The 20,013-nt window shown below is 43.1% G+C and overlaps 1 protein-coding gene across 1 annotated transcript; it reads left to right on the plus strand.

The window, feature by feature from the left end:
* Positions 1-254: 254 nt before the first annotated feature.
* Positions 255-11,161, plus strand: LOC139599229 (scavenger receptor cysteine-rich domain-containing protein DMBT1-like). Its single transcript, XM_071446330.1, has 11 exons — positions 255-753; positions 1,093-1,122; positions 1,516-1,563; positions 2,255-2,408; positions 3,996-4,210; positions 5,025-5,057; positions 5,475-5,625; positions 5,964-6,175; positions 6,445-6,617; positions 7,266-7,654; positions 8,330-11,161. The coding sequence occupies exons 1-11, from the start codon at positions 363-365 to the stop codon at positions 8,607-8,609; spliced, it is 2,076 nt and encodes a 691-aa protein (XP_071302431.1). The 5' UTR covers positions 255-362; the 3' UTR covers positions 8,610-11,161.
* The last annotated feature ends 8,852 nt before the right edge of the window (positions 11,162-20,013 follow it).

Genomic DNA, 20,013 nt, shown 5'->3' on the forward strand with positions numbered 1-20,013 from the left:
TGGGAGGGTGGAATTTGGGGATGGCTTTGCCTTCCAGCAACCAGCCTCCTTGTTAGAATGAAAAAGGTCTTCTGTCACTTGTGCCCTTCAGTGGGATCTTCACTCACTAGAGGAAGGGTAGAAAGCACTCACAACTCCCAAAGAATTTTGCCCTAATTCTCTTGCTCTCTGTGTGTTTTTTTTCCTCTGCTTGTTCTCCTCCACAGTTCCAACCATCGCTGATGGTGAGTCTGTCTACCGTGGTTCTTGTCACAGCCCTGTGACAGAAGGGCAGAGGGATGCGACGTGCCTGCCCCAACCTCTCCATCCCACAGCGTGGGAGCTGAGCAGGGCCTTCCAGCCCTGGGCTGCGCTGCAGGTGGATGCAGCCATGCCCAGGGAGGCTGTGGGATGTCATTCCCTGGAGCCAGAGCACCAGTGGCCTGACCGAGGGGTTTGTGTCTCCCCAAGAGATCCACCTGAGGCTGAGCGGCGGCCCCAACGGGTGTGCGGGCAATGTGGAGATCTACTACTTTGGCCTCTGGGAGAAGGTGTGTGGCTACCTGTGGGACATGCAGGACGCCCAGGTGGTGTGCAGGCAGCTGGGCTGTGGCTTCCCTCTGGCAGTCATGTACCCCTTCCCTCCAAGCGACTCGTACTCCTACGAGTTCACCGAGATGGACTGCACGGGCGATGAGAGCTTCCTGTGGCACTGCCCCTACAAATACCTGTACGGCTCCTGTTACCATGGAGATGCTTCTGTCATCTGCTCAGGTGGGTGTCTGTGTTTTGGTGCCATTTTCCTGAAGAAAATCAGTCTGGATGGAGGTGGGGTGAAGGTTGCCCAGCCCTTGCTCCGTGCTCAGGGCAGCAGCAGGTTGTGGGTCCACGTGCCTGATTTCAGAGGGAGCATCAATCTCATGTTTGCAGACTGTAGCTGGGAATCTGGGGTTTAGGCATCACTCCTGCACAGAGCAGGGTGTGAGGAGAGGGATGGTTTTTAGTCAGGCCATCCTCCCTGTGGGTCCCTCCATAATTTTCCATGAAATTAAATACACGTAGGGCAAGCCAAGCAGTTCTAGTGCCTCACATCCTCTGATTTTCTCCTTCCAGACTCAGGAATGACAGTGACTCCAACAACAGGTAACCAGAGATTTCTGTTCATATATGGGTTTTCCATGGGGTTTTCTTTCTCTGGGATGCTCTGTATAAGCTGCACTCACAGATCCTGGCTAATATCCCTAACATTCAGGGAGATGTGGGATTGCTTGGGATCATTTGGGACTGAGCAGCCACTTCTTTTGTGGGAGATGTTTGGCACTGGTCTTCATGGTGCTGCAGAGGGGATAACCCTGGGCAAGTGCTGGTGCAGTTGGCACTGCAGCCATCTCAGTCCTGCCACACTGCAGTGTGCTGACTGCGGGGTTTGGCTTTCATTGGGGTTCAGTGGGGATCCCATTGGAGAGGGGGGACTCCCAGAAGGATGATCCTCTTGGGCAAAACACTGCATGCTCACCTGCTGCTCTCTCCCTGCAGCACCAACTGTCTCCAGACTGATGTTCCCCACGCCATGGAATACAACAGGTACGTCCAGAGCAGCTGTGGGGTTGGACTGGCTTCTGCCCTCCATAAAGCATCACAGAACCACAGGATGATGAGGTTGGAAGGGATCTCTGGAGTACATCTGGTCCTACCCCCTGGCTAAAAGCAGGATCAGCCAGAGCTGGCTTCCCAAAACCATATCCAGAGAGCTTTTGGCTATTTGCCACCTCTGTGGGCAAACTGTGTCTGTGCTCAGTCACCCTTGCAGGGGAAAAGTGTCTCCTGATGTTCAGAGGAAATCCCCTGTGTTTCAGTTTGTGTCCATGTGGGGCACCCCTGGAAAGAGCCTGGCTTCTGGAGAGGGTTGATTCCCACCAGGTTTTATCTCTTAGGAAAAATGCTGGGAGTGAACCCTGCTGATTTCTTCCTGTAGCACCGGGTGCCTCCAGCTCAACTTCCCCTCTGTCACTGACCACATTTAGGTCCAGAGGAGTTAAGGGGTCTGATTTTCTCCTTCCCCAGGTGTCCCACTGGACAGCCAACCCCATGGACCTGGGTCACTGTATGAGCTGGGCTGGGGGGATGCAGGGGTGAGGTTTTGGGGTGCCTGGCAGGGAGGGTCTCTGTGGGGCTGTGGCAGAGCCTTCTTGGTGGGGCCATGTCCTTCTCTGATGGATTCTGGCAGTGGGATAAGACCTCTCTGCCCTTGCCTGGGCTCTGCTCTTTTCCTCAGGGAACTTCTCCTGTGGTGGCTTACTGCAGGGATTGTCTGGCACCCTCCAGAGCCCGGGATACCCCAACTCCTACCCTGACAACTCCTACTGCGTGTGGCGCATCTGGCTGTGGGACCCGGCCCGCAGGATCCAGCTCCGGTTTACAGATGTGGAGTGAGTCCAGCCAGGCTCTGGGGTGGCTTTGTCCCCACTGTGGGACCTTGGCAGCCTCTGCCCCAGCACTGGGGTGAGGTGGGAATGGGGCTGCTGCACCCTACAGCTGTGCTCAGACAGATCCTCCTCTTATAGTAGAAACAGGCAATCCTCCAGCCAGGGAATAACGTGCTCTGACTCCACGATTCAGAATGCTGAACAAATTGCTTCATTAAAATTGTACTATATTACACTAATACTATATTGTAACTAAAGAGATACTAAAGATACTATACTACTAAAGATATTATACTAAAGAGATACTATACTAAAGAATACTAAAGAAAAACCCATGACTGTCTGAGACAGCCAGGACACAGCTTTGAGTGATTTGGCTAATCACTCAAAACAACTTTCACCCATGTTCATTTACCAAAACACTTTTGGTAAACAATTTCCATAACACATTCCACATGTGCAAAAACAGGAGCAGCGACTAGAGATAAGAATTGTTTTCTCCTTTGAGGTTCTCATTGTCTTCCCCAGGAAAAATCCTTGGGGATTTTGTGCCTGCTGCTGTCACTACAGAGCGCGGCACGGCGCAAAGCACCAAGACTCCATCAGAAGGGTGTATAAGAGAGATTTATTATAGCAACATGTTGCTTTTATAGTTTTTCAAGATATTTATATTCACTTAATGGACACATTCACTGCCCATTGGTCATAAGAAGAAACAAAGTTCTCAATAGGTGAACAAGAAGCCACGTCATTCTGTGAGCCAGCTAGAATCTGTATCTTTTAACTTTTCCCCTTTCATCACATTGTCATGGTGACTCTCAGGTTCTCTAGCTGGTCACAGTGACCCTGAGAGATGTTAGAAAGTCTCTTTTCCCAGCCTGGCGGTCAAAGAAGGAGTCAGAGCTTTTCATTTCTTGGTCTCAAGGTTGTTTATTGTATCTTATCTACAAAATTTTTTCTCCTGTCCAGCCGAGGTCCACTCGGCAGGACAGTTCCAGGCTCTCTGCCTGCCCCCAGGGACAGTGTTATCTTTTTGTACTAAACCTATGTGCGCATTATTTACAATTACTTCCCAATACCTATCACCTATGTTAGACAGTGAGCTTCTACTCTAAACCAATCCAAAAGTGCCACCATCACAGCAGAAGATGGAGGCAAGAAGAAGGAGGAGAAAGTCTGGACATGCCCAGATTCCTCCATCTTGCTCCCTGAACCCCCATTCTAAAAACCCCAAAAATCTATTTTTCACCCTGTGATAAATTCACTGTCATTCTACTTAAACTTTTGTGGCTTGTAATTCTTCATATAAGGTTGGTAATTGTTTTTTCCAAGGGCTAAATCAAAGGCACAGGGGTCTTGGGCTCTGTGCCAAGGTCTCTGAGCACCCTGGGCAGGGGCTTGAGCCCTCCAGGGCAGCCAGAGGACTTTCCTGGGTTCCAACAGGTGACAACCTTGGTGTCTTCCTCCAGAGAGATCCGGGGCTTTCCTTATCTTCAGGAGGCCTTCTCTGGCTCACAAGAACAGCACAAAATGCCTTTCCCACATGCTGCTCTCTGCGAGGAGAGCTGAGGCCACATCTCCTCCCTGCAGGCTGGAGGGCAGCAGCTGCACCTACGATGCCATCGAGGTGTTTGATGGAGGCTCAACCCAGAGCTGGTTCCTGGGCCGTGTTTGCTGGAACGACCACCGTGTCTTCAACTCCTCTGGGAACCAGCTCACCGTCCTGTTCCGCAGTGACGGCAGCGTCACCAGGAGGGGCTTCCACGCCTACTACTCCTCATTTCTTGCCTTCAATGCCACCGTGGGTAAGACCTGAACTGTCCTTTACTCCTCGCCAGGGCAGGGGCTCAAGCTCAATCACAAAGAGCTTCTGGTGGTTCTCAACACCTTGTGTGCATCCAGACACTCTGGTCCCACTTAGAGGCCTCCTGGCTCAGGGGTGGTTTTCAGGGGAGGATGGCCATGAAGCTGCTGCCAGACACTGTTTCTATGCCTGGTGGGCAGGAATGGGACTCTCTCCACCTCCCCCAGTGCTGCCACCGAGCTATCATCAATTTTCCTGTTCTGTGCTGTAGGCAGAAGAGCTGCTCAGCCCAGGCACACTCATTGCTGCAGAGGCCAAAGGCCACCTCTTGTTTTTCCAAAGTAAAGAGAGCTGATGTGTTCAGCCACAGTGCAGAGAACTCCTTTTGGCAGCTGAGGCTGGCTGCTGCTCTGCCTGCAGTGCCAGGCTCCCTCTGAATGGCAGCAGCACTTTCTGCTTGACCATGCCCTCCTCCCAGTTTGGTGTCACCACAAACATGCTGAGGGTCCCAAACATGCTGAGGGTCCACTCCATCCCACCCTGCTGACCATTAACAGAGGAGATCAAGGCCCTGCCTTGGTGGGAGCTGTTGCATGTGCAGAACACCGGCTGCACCCTGGGCTGGTGGCTGGAGAGGGAGGGCTTGGAGCCACACAGGGACTCTCCATGTGTCCAGGCAGTGATTGTGGGTCTGGTGTTGCAGTGTCCCTTCAGGAGCCCTTCTGGGGAGGGGTGACCCCCACAGGACTGTTTCTCTTAGGCGAAATGCTGAGTGTATTTTGTATTTCTTATCACCTGCTGCTCTCTCCCTACAGCTCCCATTACTTCTACTGCGTCACCAACTCCAGGTAGGTTTGGAGGACTTGAGTAAGTTTATGAATTGGATATTTATCAACTTTTTTTTCTTTTAAAACAAAATTATTTTATTTTTTTCTTCCTCCCTTTAGTCATTAGCAATTGTAATAGGGGGTTCTTCTTTCTAGCAAAAGCTGATCTCCACAATTCCAGCCTCAAAACTGTCCAGTGCTGTGGAAAATATTTGTGTCCTGCTAGTGCAGGCACTGCAGATAAGCATTATAAAATCTATTCAGCATGGTTAGCATCTCCTAACCTGCTTTCAGATGTATATGAACCTAATGGAGAGGCCCCTGAAGCTGATAGAAGTCACTATCTCTACGTTTAGACATAAACTTAACACAGATGTACTCCAAACGCAACCCTAAAGGTGCATAAATATCTTTTTCCTCTTGTATTTTTCTCTGCAGAAGATTATTCTTGTGGTGGCTCGCTCTTCTCTTCATCTGGTACCTTACAGAGCCCATTTTACCCCAGAAATTATCCAAACAATGCTGACTGTGTGTGGGAAATACAAGTAGAAAGCAACTTCCGTGTCACACTTGTATTTACAGATATTCAGTAAGTAAGAATTTATTACTTGGGAAGGTGAATATACAGGACTGACAACTTGGACTTACTAAGCAAAGACCTACTTGATTTCAAGGATCTTCATCAAAGCTTTTAGTATATCTGGAGAGGGAAAATGTGTTCATTTTTAGTCAAAAACGTGGTTAGTATCTACTGAGACAGAAATTGGAGGCTGTACATTCTGTTCCAAAGATTTGACAGTCAGACCAATCAAGTGTATTCTTCTGCTACAAAGAGCTAATCTGACTAAAAACCCAAACAAACAAGCAAACAAAAACCAAAGAACACAAAAACAAAGCATAAAACTAAATAGTTACGTTGCTTGCCAGGATGGAAGGTGGCAGATGCCTCTCTGACTATGTGGAAATCTACGATGGGCCCCTGCACAGCTCTCCTCTCCTTGGCAAGATTTGTTCTGGTTATTACCCCACGTACACATCGTCCTCCAACCTGCTGAGCGTCCGCTTCCACAGCAACTCCCGATACACGTACAGAGGGTTTCAGGCCAACTATCACTCCACTCCTGCTGATGACAGCACCAGTAAGTTCATCTTTAAAGCAGAAACATGCTTTTTCAATTATTTTCTAGTTCGCTGGTTGTTAATCTTGTTAGTGTTTTAAATTAGATATGTAAAAATTAAATTAGCTCCGTGGCGTTTTTGTGGAGGTTCGAGTCCATGGTTTGGATTCTCAACTCCTTCTGCCATATCAGCTGCTTCTGCAAAAGATGGTGTTTATTTAATCCACTGCTTACAACCTTTTTTGGTCACTTCACTGAGCTTGTAACATATTTTCTTTGCCATCCACTAGCACTGCTGTGTTTGCCAGACTACATGCACGTGGTTGTGAGCAGATACTTCCTCCAGTACCACGGCTACTCTGCTTGGAACCTGACCCTGAATGACCCCACTTGCAGACCCAACATCACATCAAATTCCGTGTCATTCGACATTCCGTACACTCGCTGTGGCACTGTCAGAGAGGTAGGGCTGAACGTTTCAACAAAGTGGGCAAAAACGGGAGGATATGAAAATTCAAACAGGAGAATTTGCTTTGAAAACCAGCACAAATTGGGACCTGCAGGGACTGGAAGTGTCCTGGTGATTGTGGGTTGTCTCCCTCTCTCCTGAAGGATATTTGCACTTGCATTTCCTGCCTCTGCTAACAGAGCATTCCCTTACAGCCCCTTATCCATCTCCAAAGGAATAAGCTGTGGAAGGATACAAATACTTGGCATTTTCAAGGTCCCAGGTTGAGTGTGATAGCTATAAAGGTTTCAAAGCTTTCACTAAACATGACTAATGATGTTATAGCCAGATTTCAGCTTAAATAATGTGCTGGACTTGAACCTTCACGTACTTAATGTTGTACAGGTTGTATTTAATTCTGTTATTCTGCATTGATTGTGAGTAGTTTTCTAGGTCAAAATTGTGGGCAATGAATATCACATGAAGATTACAGATTCTTATCTTGAGAACAGAAATTACTAGACTCAGACTTTTCAACATCAGACTTTCTGGGAAATAATGTTTTTACAGTGCACATTGCTGTAAGGACGTTCAGCAAAGTTCAGAATGTATAGTAGGGTACCTGAATATATGAATTAATTTTATATTTTATGTGCCAAACAGGGAAACAACGACACAATCAGCTATTCCAACATTATTAGAGGGTCCTCTTCTGGTACATTAATCACAAGAAATAGAAATCTTCTCTTGCATGTCAACTGCAAGATGCTCCAGAACACCTGGGCAAAAACGATGTACGTCGCAGATGACAATTTCGAAGTCAACGAAACTCAGTATGAGAGATACGATGTAAACCTCACATTTTATGACTCCTCAAGCTTCTTGAGGCCAGTGTATGACTCACCCTACCGTGTTGGCATCAACCAGAATTTGTTCCTGGAAGCTTCCCTGCACAGCTCTGACCCATCCCTGGAGTTATTTCTGGACACTTGTGTGGCATCTCCCACTCGCCACAATTTTACAACAAAATCCTATCCTATAATCGAGAATGGGTGAGTTCTTATGAATTACAATTACAGATAAAACTGCCTTCAAGCTCCTGTATCTCTTATTAATTTTTATTTTTTTAATTTAATGGAATAGTGTGAATATAGCACACATTAATGACAGCTTCTAACTAATTAATGGACAAGAGCATTCAGGGTTTACTGGGAAAAGGGAGATGGATTGACCCAAAATATAACACACACACCCCCACAGCTTAAAATAACAACTAGACTAAGTGGCTATGGCCAGTTCACAGTGGATTATTATTAGTAGTAGTATTAGTATTAGTATTATTAGTATTACTTTGCAATTATTATAGTTTAGTTTATTTTTATTTTTATTATTAATTATTAAAGTAAAAGTTATTAAAATTTATACTAATTATTAATTATTAGTTATTGTAAATATTAATTATTATAAGGTAATAGTGAAACGCCTCAGGTAAGGTTAATTTACCTTCACAGAATCCTACAAACACCAGGTATCAGACACACAACAGGCTGAGGAAAGGCAATGTGGTTGAATTATGCCAAAAAAAGGCATTTAGGTTTTCTGACTTGCAGCTTTCTGAACTGTTTTCATTATGCTAAAAATCACTTTTCATGTCATGTGTTTTATTGCATGTAAATGACTGCCTGCAGTGTGTATTCATGAGAGGGGTTTCTTTTGTTTCTTTTTAGGTGTGCCAAAGATCCCACCTATGCTACGTATTACTCACCCTTCAGACACACCCTCAGGTTTAAATTCAACGCCTTCCAGTTCATTCAGAGCAACCCAGAGGTTTACCTGCAGTGTGAGCTGGTGGTCTGCAGGGCCTATGACTATTCCTCCAGGTGCTACCAAGGCTGTCTTCAAAGGTCCAAGAGAGAGGCCAGCTCTGACCTGGAAAGTGTGATTGTTGTTGCTGGCCCAATACAGCTTTGGAAACCTGAGATAATGGATGAACTTGGGTCTGAGTAAAACTGTCTCCTTTGACAGACAGCATCTTTAAATGCCAATTGAATTCTGGAAGAAGCCATGCTGCTGGATTGCCAGAAGCTCTAGAATAAATATTAGGAATGTGCTCTCTGACTCATGCCTGTTAATCCCACTTCACATCAGTCACCCCCAAATGACAAAAATGCTCCCTCAGCAGTTCTATGGGGAGTGAAATTTATGATTTTTAAATTGTGTGTTGTTTGCTTTCTTAATGGTAAAACTTGAATGTTGAAATTGCAGTTTAGGTTCTATAAACAAGTTGTATTAATATACCTGTGCCTGGATATATTAGAGTGCAAGAAATCTGTTCATCTAGAATAATATTTTCCAGCATTTTTTAAGGTTTGGGGCATAACACTATGAGGGATAAAGCATGACCAGGTCTTTTAATCTCTCCCAGACCTGAATTCATTTGTCATCCAGGAAAACATGAACTCAGCTGCTGTTCCATCTGATGTTTCCTGTGCATAATTTAATTTTTGCTGTCAGCCCTTGGCAGTTCATGGAATCACAGAATATGGAAGGGCTCCATAGGGATCATTGAGTACAGCTCCTGTCCCTGCACAGGCACGCCAGCAATCCCACCCTGGCAGTGCTGCCCAAACTCCTGGAGCTCTGGCAGCCTCGGGGCTGTGCCCATTCCCTGGGGAGCCTGGGCAGTGCCAGCACCCTCTGGAGAAGAACCTTTCCCTAAATCCAACCTAAACCCCCCTGACACAACTTCAGGCCATGCCCTTGAGCCCTGTCACTGGCCACCAGAGTTGGTGCTGTCCCTCACTTCCCCTCAGGAGGAAGCTTCACACCATGATGAAAGCTCCCCTCAGTCACTGCTCTCACTCTGATGGGTTTCTCTTGAAGCAGAAAATGAAGAAAGTGATTCCATACCAGATTATGTACACCTTGCTAAACACCTGGTCACATTGTCTGAGTAGCTCGGTGGTTTGAGAAATTTTATATTACTGAGTAATTTCATTGATGATTCAAGATTAAAATCCAAGCCTGACTGGCTTTCCTTGCTGGAGGCTCACTTCATGAAAAGAGGTGGCCAACTCAACATTGAAGAAGCCAAAAGACCAGGAAAAGTTTAACAGCCCTCAGATTGGCACCCTGCAATTTTATTGCCACCCTGCAATATTAGGATCTCTTATTTAATCGCAGAACATGAACCATAAAATCCCTCTTCTCAAGATGGATATCTTGGTTCTGCCAGTGAAAAATACAGCCAGATCTGCTGTGAGGTCAGCACAGCACAACACCCTGTGCCTGTAACACCTAATCCTGAGTGCCATCATGTGGCATGTACAGGGAGCCAGCACTGCTGTGGCGCCTCTAATCCCAGGTGCAGTTTTGGGCCCCTCACTGCAAAATGTCATTGAGGTGCTGGAGTGTGTCCAGAGAAGGGCAGAGAGCTGGGGAAGGGTCTGGACCATGTGAGGAGTGGGAGCTGGAAATGTGTTCAAAACTTCCCAAGGGAAAAAAGCTTAGATCAGACTTCAGTGCCTTTCACTTTTTGTGCACCACTGTGATGAAGTAATAGCAGCACAGCCAGAGGAAATTTTTCATTGGAAGGCTCCTGAAGGGGAAGAGGACTGGGAGATAACATGGACTGAGGACTGAACTGAATGGAATTTAATGACACACAAGGGTTTCATATTTGTGACTTAAGTCAGTGGAGTAGCTAATGGTTTCTGATGACCTTCTGTTATCATGCAACCACAACCTACAAAATTGCAGCAAAACCCCACATAACTCTATAATTTCCCCCTCTATTAAATACTGGTAAATGAATAGAAAATATATCAATGAATGCAAAGAGGTATTTATTTGCACTGTCATATTTGCATTAATGTCTGAAGTTCTCCTCACCATTCCTTGGCTATGTATAATAAGTCTCCAGTTCTATATAAAATCTTAAGTTTAGGGCAAATAGCGTAGTCATTAAAGTGCTCTTAGTAAATGCAAAAGATGATTAATTATAAATGGCATCTACTCTCATATTTTCTTTTTTAAACGAAGCCTCCCTGAAGTGCTCCACCAAATCTTATTTGAAAAGGGTTGTACTGACATTTATTTCTGGTCTCTTCAGTTAAAGCCCACATTCTTACTATTCTTAGCTCAAGTTCTTGGTTCAAAACTGCAGCAATCTTGCTACAGTGTAGGGTGGCAGCTACAAAGAGAACAACGGAATAAGTCAATGGCTATTGTCTTTTTCTTTTTGAAGGGATGACTCACCCATCCTTATGAAGGACAGAGTAGATTCATTGTGTTGTTGTATTCACATGGACCAGGAAACACCAAAGCCAGAGCTGCAGCACAGTGAAATCCTCAAGAAAAGCACATGGGTCAGGGATGAGGAAAGGATATAGCAGGAGTTGGGATGAAATTCTATGAGCAAGAGATGTATGAAATTCTAACTTGCAAACACAATGCAGAATTTTTTCAGAGTACTTTGAACATTTCTGTGGATCAGATCTGTTCTGAGACCATATTTGTTGAGCTTGAGTATCTGAATATCAATAAAAGCCATAAAAATATATTTTATATCCTCTCATTTTAAGATGTCTCCACCACCTTTCCCCGTTTTGTTCTTTCCATTGTATTTAGATAAATAGACCAATACAAAATCCACCTTCTCTAACCAAGAGATGTTTGCTGAAGTGCCTGGCTTAGGCAAGTACATCTTGCCAGTTTGTTCCAGCAGGCTGTGAGCCCTTGGGCAGCCAGTGCCTGCCCGTGAATTGTGGTGCACCCAAATTCTGGGCCATAAATTTTTGGTTATTTATATGACAGCAAACACAGCATGGAGCCCACTGGGCAGACCTCATCTCTGACTTTGAATGTTAAAAAAGAACAAAGGAAGAAAAGAACAAAACCTGCTGCTTGGCCATGCCCTGGCTGTGCCAGGCTGTGCAGGAGGGTGTGGCACAGTCTGGCTTGGTTTTGGGGAGTTTTCCAGTGTGGGGGCTGAGGTATGTTTGCCCTCAATATGCACCATCATTGTGAAATTCATAAACTGAGAGCCTCACTGGAGCAGTGAGTAGTTCAGCAAATATCTTCAGGATGGATTTCCAGAAATGTGTTGGAGGCCTGATCACACAGAGGTTAGGGCAAACACTTAGCTGCCCCCGTGGTTTACAAAGAATGTGGGAGACTAATCATAGTAGGAAAGTTATGCACATAACTTATTTAAACATTTGCTAATTCAAATATTTTATTTTAATGGTTTCTCTTGGCTCACAGTTAAATGCCAATGCATATTTGCCATCATGCAATATTTGATACAGCAATATATGTGTAAAACTGGTTTCCTTTACTGTGGCAAAATTAACTAACCTCTTTTCCCTGTCTATGAATTGTTATAGAATGCCTTGCAAAGTGTGGGTAAGGTGAGGTGTATTCACAGTTGCCATTGCCCACTCATTCAGTAAATACTGCTGCCTCACATGGTCAGATGTACAGCATCCCTCACACCATAAAAAGCACACTGGCAGAAATTATCTGCCCCGTTAGGTGGGAAAAAAGGAAAATGTGAAAGGAAATGGCACATACTACACTTTGCTTTCTATCTTGCCACCTGTGTGATTCAGAGAAAATAAAACATGCAGCTCAGAAAACTGGACTGTGTTGCACTGAGTACTGGACTGCAGATAGAAATTTCTTTTGTTCATTGGTAATTTTTCTTTGGTGCAGATTTTAATTATTAAAGCTGCACATTCCTAAGATAAACTGCTTGATGCTTTGGGGCTTTTCCTGGTTTTTGAGCTTTAAAAGAAAAACTTCCTGGAAGACACAAAGCATGGAGCAGCACTTGTAGACATCTGCTGTCCAGGGAATTTCTGTGAAGACTTTGCAGAAGCTGGGCTGAGTGGGGAAATTATCAAAACCACTCTTGGCTAGAAATGTGGACTTACATGTTTGAGAATCACAACCTTTAGTGCAATTGGCTTCTTTAGTATAAAGAATATTATGTAAATTTAATGTAGGGTTTTTTTCTTTCCCTTAGGACCACAGGTGTTTCTCTGCACATAAATAGACTTGAAACACAAGTACTGTGAGACATGGTACCACAATCATATTACAAAAATGAATTCTTACTGTATTAGCTTTTGAATGTCCTTAAACACTATACATACCAAAATTTAGTAACAAGGGTTTTTTTAATCCACTAACATTGCAAGTAAATACAGTTTATTATTTTTAAAGCAGTTTAATTTAGGTTTGGTTTTTTTTTTTCATTTCTGTGTTTAAGCAGAAGGGAATATTGCTTTAAGATGACTTCTTTTTAATTTTGATAATTTTTGGGAGGTATATAGGATGAACAAAAATCTTTGACAAAGATGTAATATTGTGGCCAAAGAATTAGTTTCCAATACATTTTCAAAGCTCATGAGTCATTAAAAGGCTTCAGAAATGCGTAATTCTTGTCAAGTTGTGAGAACAAAAGAAGAAATAATGAGGCTGGCTAAAGGCAAACATAGAAACACATTCTTGAAAAGGTAAAAGAACAGGTAAAAGCATTTAGACAAAATGGCGTATTTAAGGTCAGTTTTATCTTTCTGGAGAAGGACTTTGAAGTTTATCAGTTTGTATCAGCTTTAAAGTATCATAAAAGTTGAGCAAGAGATTATAAACGGATTAGTGATGAGAAGTAATTACCATGGAGTTGCTAAATGACTGATTCCTTCTCTGCTTCCTGCTTTGAAAATATCTTTCACACAGACAGAAATGTGTTGCCTTGTATATCAAGAGTTCTATTATCATTATAGTGCAAGGGTTCCATATCCCCAGAGTTTTGTACCTCAATGTTTCTCACAGGCAGCTCCTCTAAGCACTGACTGTTCCTGGTCCTTGCAGGAGCCATCTGACTCCAGTTCCTACCAATCCACTCTTTTATAACACTGTTCTTATTTGCTACAGGTGTGGCCTGTTATCATCAGGCCTGCTCCTAATCTTTAGTAATTGGTTCAGCTGCAACTCTTTAGGGGATAAGATTACATTCTATACCACTTTCATTTACCCATACTGTATCCCCCTATAGTAATGCATATTCCTTTCCTCTGGACTTCCCTTAGGTTTAGATGTCCACCACAAAGCCCCCAGCAGCAGCACAACACCTCTGGTGGAGTCTCTCTTTTGAGCACCAGTGTTTTTTCCTGCGTTTAGGCCTTTTTGCATGTGGAGATCTGACTTTCCTGGAGCCACTCCCCTTGGCAACTGGCAGCATCATTTCCTTCCTGCTGGCCTAAAGGCAAGGGCAGGGCAAGAAGTGAACAGATGAAGACTGAAGAGAGCTGCAAGTCTTGGAGCCAAGTTGCTTTCTGTGTCCACACCACCTCTTCCAGTGAGCCACTTGTCCCAGACTCCACCAGTCAGGAGATTTTTCTCTCAGTAAAACTCAGAAGGGAAACTGGCATTAAATGAACACTACAGCTAAAAAACACTTCAAAGAACTGAGGGTGATTTGAATAGAGGAGTATAAAAAGGGGGTGGAGGTCAAGAGCCAGGTTTGAGGATCAGGAATAACACAGTAGGAAAGAATTCAGCTGCAGAGTTACTAAGGCAGGAGCAGATATGGCCCACCATGAAGCATCCACCAAAGTTATTCTCACACTCTCTCCCAGAAATCCTTCAAATACAGGAAATTCTGGCTGTTGGGGACATTCATTCACTATGTGACAAAAATGCACATGTGTCATGTCCCAAGGGAAGTGCAGGTCTGTTCATACAAGGGCTTTTGAGGACATGAAACCCAGGACACCCCCAAATGTCAGACACAGGCATGGGTGGTGTACAGATTGATTTCACCTGAATATGGCTTTTCATAAAACATCTGATATTTATTTTTGCCTCTTTCTTAAACGTAAAGCTGAAAATTTTTCCTTTTGTGGGGACAAAGCAAAGGAGACTAAGAGTAAAAGTCTGAGTGCTGGGTGCTCCCCTGGTGGGATATGGCCCATCTGGTGCCACACAAAATGAAAAGGGACAGATACAGGAATTGAAGTCCTGCAGAGCATTCCCAGGCAGATACAGAGAGAATAATTTTGTTCAAGCTCCCTCCTGCAAGAAGCATATGACAGAAAACCAGTCCATGGATCTATAGCACAAAGTGTTATTGTAAGTCTTCTTACTCCTTTGTTAAACTGAAAGAAAATGATTGATCAATGAACACAGCAGAGCTTTCTGTCGTGTTTAACAGCTCTAAGAGCCACTAAAAATGACAACTGTGATTGAAAAATTCAATAGTAACTTCATTTTTGATTGAAATTGCATAAAAAAATTTGATTTTTAATCCAACTATAACAGTATAATTTATTGAACACTTGCTCCAACACTTGCAAGAGTTGAGGCTGATATTCTTAGACAAATGTCTTAAAGTTTCCTGTGTCTCAAGGCCTTTGATCACAGTAAAACAAATTTGTTCCCATTTTATCTCACTAATCAGCAGTCAAGAGCCAAGGCAAAAGTTTCATTTATTCCTGATGTGATATATATATATATATATATGTCTGATCTGCTAGCAAAAATGCAGTCTCATAACTCATTTTTTTTGTGGATTTTTATATTACTCTGTTTTTCACAAAACTTCCTGCTGCTGTAATCTCTGTGTGTACAATAGATAGAACAGATAATCTGAGGCATGTTTTGTAGATTACATTGGGATTTTATCCTCTGCAAATCAAAGGTGCCTGTTATTAAGGCATAGGTCCTCATATAAGTTAAAGAACACTTACTGGAAGTGCCAGAAATGCAGGAAGTAGCCTGAAATGTTCATGTGTTCATGAACCTTGCTAGCAGATTTTATTATTGCGGATAAATTGAACATTTAGTCCTTCTCTGTTGCTGAAACTCCTTGATATCATCCATAAATTTTCTGTTCACAGTGTCTCAAAGCAGCTATGGCAGGACAATCTGGAGACCCCCAAGTCCATCTCCTTGCTCAAAGCAGGGTCAAAGAAAACAAGCTGCTCAGGACTGTCCAGTTGGTGTGAATATCTTGAATAATATCTTGAGGAATCTATAAAATTGCTGGGCACCCTATCCCACTGCTTGTCCAGCCTCACAGTGGAATTCTTTTTCCTTATGTTGTGTTTATTGTACCTCAGTTCATGCCCATTGCTTCCCAACCTGACACCAGGCACCACTGAGACAAGTCTTGCTCATTTTTCATGAATCTTAAAGCAGGATTGACCTCATGAGCCTCTCCCAATGACAGTGTGTGATTACTCCACTGAGCACATGGCATTGTTTTTGCTCTTTTCAGGCAGTCAGGAGCAGTGGAGCTGTGAATAGCAATGTTCAGGCTTCCATTTCTTTATTAACATGTGAGTACAATCGGTTGTATTTACCATTGTCCTCCAGTTTGTTTGCTCTTCTCAGTAACAGCTTTAACAGCTTCTGATTCTGTTTCTGGACTCTGGCCTTTTGTCGTTCTTTCCTCAATTTGAGCACTGTGAACCTTTGCAGGAAGAGCACTCTTTATTCCCCTTGTTCTAGACCCCAGCTGTGCTTTTCTACACAAGGAGGGTTGGAGCACACCAGCAAGAATATTGAGTTATGTCCAACCACTCCAGTTTGGTTGTAGCTGGTCTGGTAGCCAAAATAAACAGAGATACAGCCTGGATGGGGTGTGATGAAAAGAATATCAGACCAACAAGTGGCCTGTTTCTAGATGAGCTCTATTTCTCCTCATCAGGTGAGCAGAAAGAGTAGGAATGCAATAAAATGACCCCAGCAGACAGGACTTGTCGTGCCCCCAAGTCATCCTAAACTCCATTAAAACTTCACACAGACCAACCAAGGAAACCAGCTCAACAGGACTTTTGATTTCAGTTCACCCTTCTTGTCTTTTTTATAAACTGTGTGATTGAAGGGGTTGAAGGGAGTCCTGCTGGCAGACACATCTGAGGACCACAGGTGCAGATTGAGGGAAGATCCTGGTAAAGCAGAGCAAGCTCAACAGAGGCCTGCAGGTGAGTTCCACTTAGGGTATGTTAAAAAAATGGCATGAATTTACCTTTTATTCCTGACTTAATCCCATTTATGAGGGGGTTTTTTATGTACAAACAGCAGGGAAACAAACCTACAGTTTCAAATGGAGAACTAAAATATAATAATTTTTGAGACCAGGACTCTCTGCTGAAGAATTTATCAGAAAATCTACTGTGAATTTGCTGCTTCATCCTGCAATACCTTATAGTCTGTATAATCAAGCAATTACCTATTAAGAATAAAATAATAAAACTGGGATGGTTGAGGCAAAGAAACACATATATTCACCAGTCTGGTTCCAAAGGTAGCTCTGGGCCAGCACATACGGTTAAAGATAATTTATAATAAAGGAATATCCTGGTTTTGGCTGGCAGAGAGTTACTTTTCTTCCTAGTAATACAAATTATCTAGGAAATGGAAACTTTACCACTCCTATATAATCCTTCTGCAAAGATCAGGTAATCATAAAAAATATTGCATAATAAATCAGACACAGCATGGGCCAGGCTGACCTTGGGAGCCCCGGTTTTTAGCAGTGCAGAGTATAAAATCTCAGTTTTACTGGGATCTCTTGACAAGATGGGTGCCAACAGGGACTTGCTGTGGTTATTCCTGATAAATGCAGCACTCCTGGATGCCATCTCACCTCATCTACACAAAAATTATTCTTCCCAAAAAGGTAGGAAAAAGGGTGTCTTGCTTTGCTGCTCTGGGTCTATACACAGCACTCACAGGCCAGTTTAATCAACCCTTTGGAAAGACTGGAAGACAGATTGAAATTAGATAACATCAGGTTGTCTTATTAAAAATACAAACCAATCAATGCCACAATTAAGTATTATTTTTGTTGAAGTGAATTTAGTGTGATGAAATTATCATTGTTTTGCAGTAGTGTCTTGCAGCTAAGTTTGAACCAAATTTAAAAAGAAATCTAACATGAAAAACTGAGAGACCTTGTTCTTATAAATCTGTGGCTTCCATTATGGAATTATGAGGGATTATAGTTTCTTTGGCTGTAATGCATATCTGCTTTATAGTACTTCAAATTCCCCCTAGCAAATGCACGCAGAACCACCCAATACTTATTTAGTGGGACATACTTATTTAGCTTTATATCATTTAATGGGAGTGCAACAGAAAGACACAGCTGCTGTGCTGTAGGGTGTCAGGAAGCCCCAGGTGTGTGCATTTCCCTAATTTGGGACTTTCAGGAAGGTGGAATAAAAATCTGGAGACTGTAACAATCCAGCCTGCATGTGTAAAAATACAAAACAGCGTTGGGTTTCCTCAGAAACCAATATTTAGTATTGCCTAGGACTTTCTAAGTACTATCAGTATTTTAAAAAAGCTAAAACAACAAAAACCCAACAAATTAATAAAAAAGGTATGACTCTCATTCCTCTTTCACAGAAGATATCTGAAATCCTATGCTCCTGCTAAGAATTTCTTCTTAGACACCTCTTTGTTCACTGCTTTTTGCACCTATAAATTAGAAAAAAACACTCATTATATTCATGGGAATATTGGTGATAGAGTGTGCATTGCTAATTTTGCCCACTGCTTTTCAAAAGATGGTTGAAAATGCTTGAATTATACAAAGAGAAACAGAGAAATGAAAACTAATCCAAGGAAATCAGAATAAGAGACATTTAAAACAATGAAATTGTAGAACAAAGAAACCAAAAGGGTCTGATATCTGTCTCACTGCATAAAGTCACTTTCTATATATCTGGAAATTACCAAGTACTTTGTGTGTGCTACTCAGATAAAAAAGGCCTGAGAAAGACACAGCACTTGTAAAATGCTGTATCAGACATTGAGCCTAACCAAGCAGGTCACTGATATCTTCTTGCATTAAAATCATGAATACATTTATGCAAGTTTTCTTTGTTCTTGTTTTGGGGATTTTTATGACTAATTTAATTTTACAGATAAACCTGTGTATACAAACAACTGAAAGTACTGTGGTTAGAAGCACAGATTTAAGGGAGTTCCAAAAATATTCTGTATTACTCATGACCAGGCACCTCTTCCTGTAAATTTTCAGTATTTCACTTTATTAGGTTATCAATAAGAGTTTAATGCTTGGTTTATTGATCTCCCAGCAAATTCTATCTATTCCTAGCAAATACAAATTAAGAATTGCAACTAAAAATTTAAAGTATTAGTCAAAAATCCAAATTATTCTCTTTAGTCTGGCCAGACATTAATCCAAACATGCATGTATGAAAAACAGGTTTGCTAGTTGGGAGATTTGCCTTCAGTTGTCCCTGTTTGCATCTTTTTATTAATTGAAAAGATAATTTTGTGAGGCTACCACACCCTTGTGGAATATGACATTACTAATTATCTCTTATTTCACAGAAACCAGATCTTTGCCCTGCATCCCAGAAGATGTAGGTCTCTAGGGAAAACAAACCTGATATGAATTTGTTTGTCAGATGTATTGTAAATTAAGTCCCTGAAAGCAGCCGTGTACAACAAGAATCTGAAAGTAATGCACCCATGGAGTCAAGAATTATGGAGTGATTTGGGCAATTACAAGGCAATTTTAATAATCTTCTGGCTTAAATCTCCCAAAAGAAGCAGAGACATTTTAAAACAGATGCTCAGAGCCATGTCTGACCTGGAAAGTGGCCAGTGAAGGGAAATCCACAACATCTCAGGGCGACCAAAAAAATTAAGTCTCGTTTTATAGGGAAAAAAAGTGTTCTGAATACGTGTCAAAAAATTCTTGGTTTCCTTACTCCTTCCTCAAAAGATCAGCCTGGATATTGACACATTGCTCTCCATCTCCAATTTGACAGGGTTGGACCAACATCCCCACCATTGGGATCATGATTCTTCACCCACCAGGGACTCACCTGCTTCATCTTCCATGTCTCCATATGCCACAACCACTGGTACATCCATGTTAATGCCTTCCATTCCTCCAGGTGGGTCTGAGTCTCTCTGAAATTTCTGGCCAGTGCTTTTGAGGAACCAGTAATTTCTGCAGAGTTTGGGGTTTGGTTACCTCCATGGGACAGCAGAGCCCAGGAAAAGCACATCTGAAGCCAAGGGTGGCACTCCTGGTGGCCTGAAACTTGCAGACCCATGCCAAGGTGCCAGCAAGGGAAGGTCTTTGCTGGCTGGAATTTGGTGTGTGCTGGCAATGAGAGCAGGGTTATGTTTCTGGTTGATCCCACCATGAAAAACCACCCTGCTGACACCCCCAAGCTCTCCATCTGCCATGGGACAGGGTGGCAGCACCATGCCCAGCACTGGGAGAAACCTGGCCACCCTACTTCATCCAACAGAGCCCTAATTGTTTCTTTCCTTTCCTCCCCTGCAGATGCCACCAATGCCACAGCCAGCCTCACTGTCTCTGCTCCTTCAGGTGAGTTCTGAATTTCTG

This window comes from Agelaius tricolor, unplaced genomic scaffold, assembly GCF_023055355.1.
Source record: "Agelaius tricolor isolate 1412-34295 unplaced genomic scaffold, bAgeTri1.0.p SCAF_22, whole genome shotgun sequence".
Lineage (NCBI taxonomy): Eukaryota > Metazoa > Chordata > Aves > Passeriformes > Icteridae > Agelaius > Agelaius tricolor.

Bases quoted from the DNA above. Each gene is read 5' to 3' on its own strand.
- LOC139599229 (XM_071446330.1), top strand. From the start codon at position 363: ATGCAGCCATGCCCAGGGAGGCTGTGGGATGTCATTCCCTGGAGCCAG. The intron at 2,409-3,995 runs GTGAGTCCAGCC...TCCTCCCTGCAG, and splicing joins CTCCGGTTTACAGATGTGGA to GCTGGAGGGCAGCAGCTGCA. The intron at 5,626-5,963 runs GTAAGTAAGAAT...GTTGCTTGCCAG, and splicing joins CTTGTATTTACAGATATTCA to GATGGAAGGTGGCAGATGCC.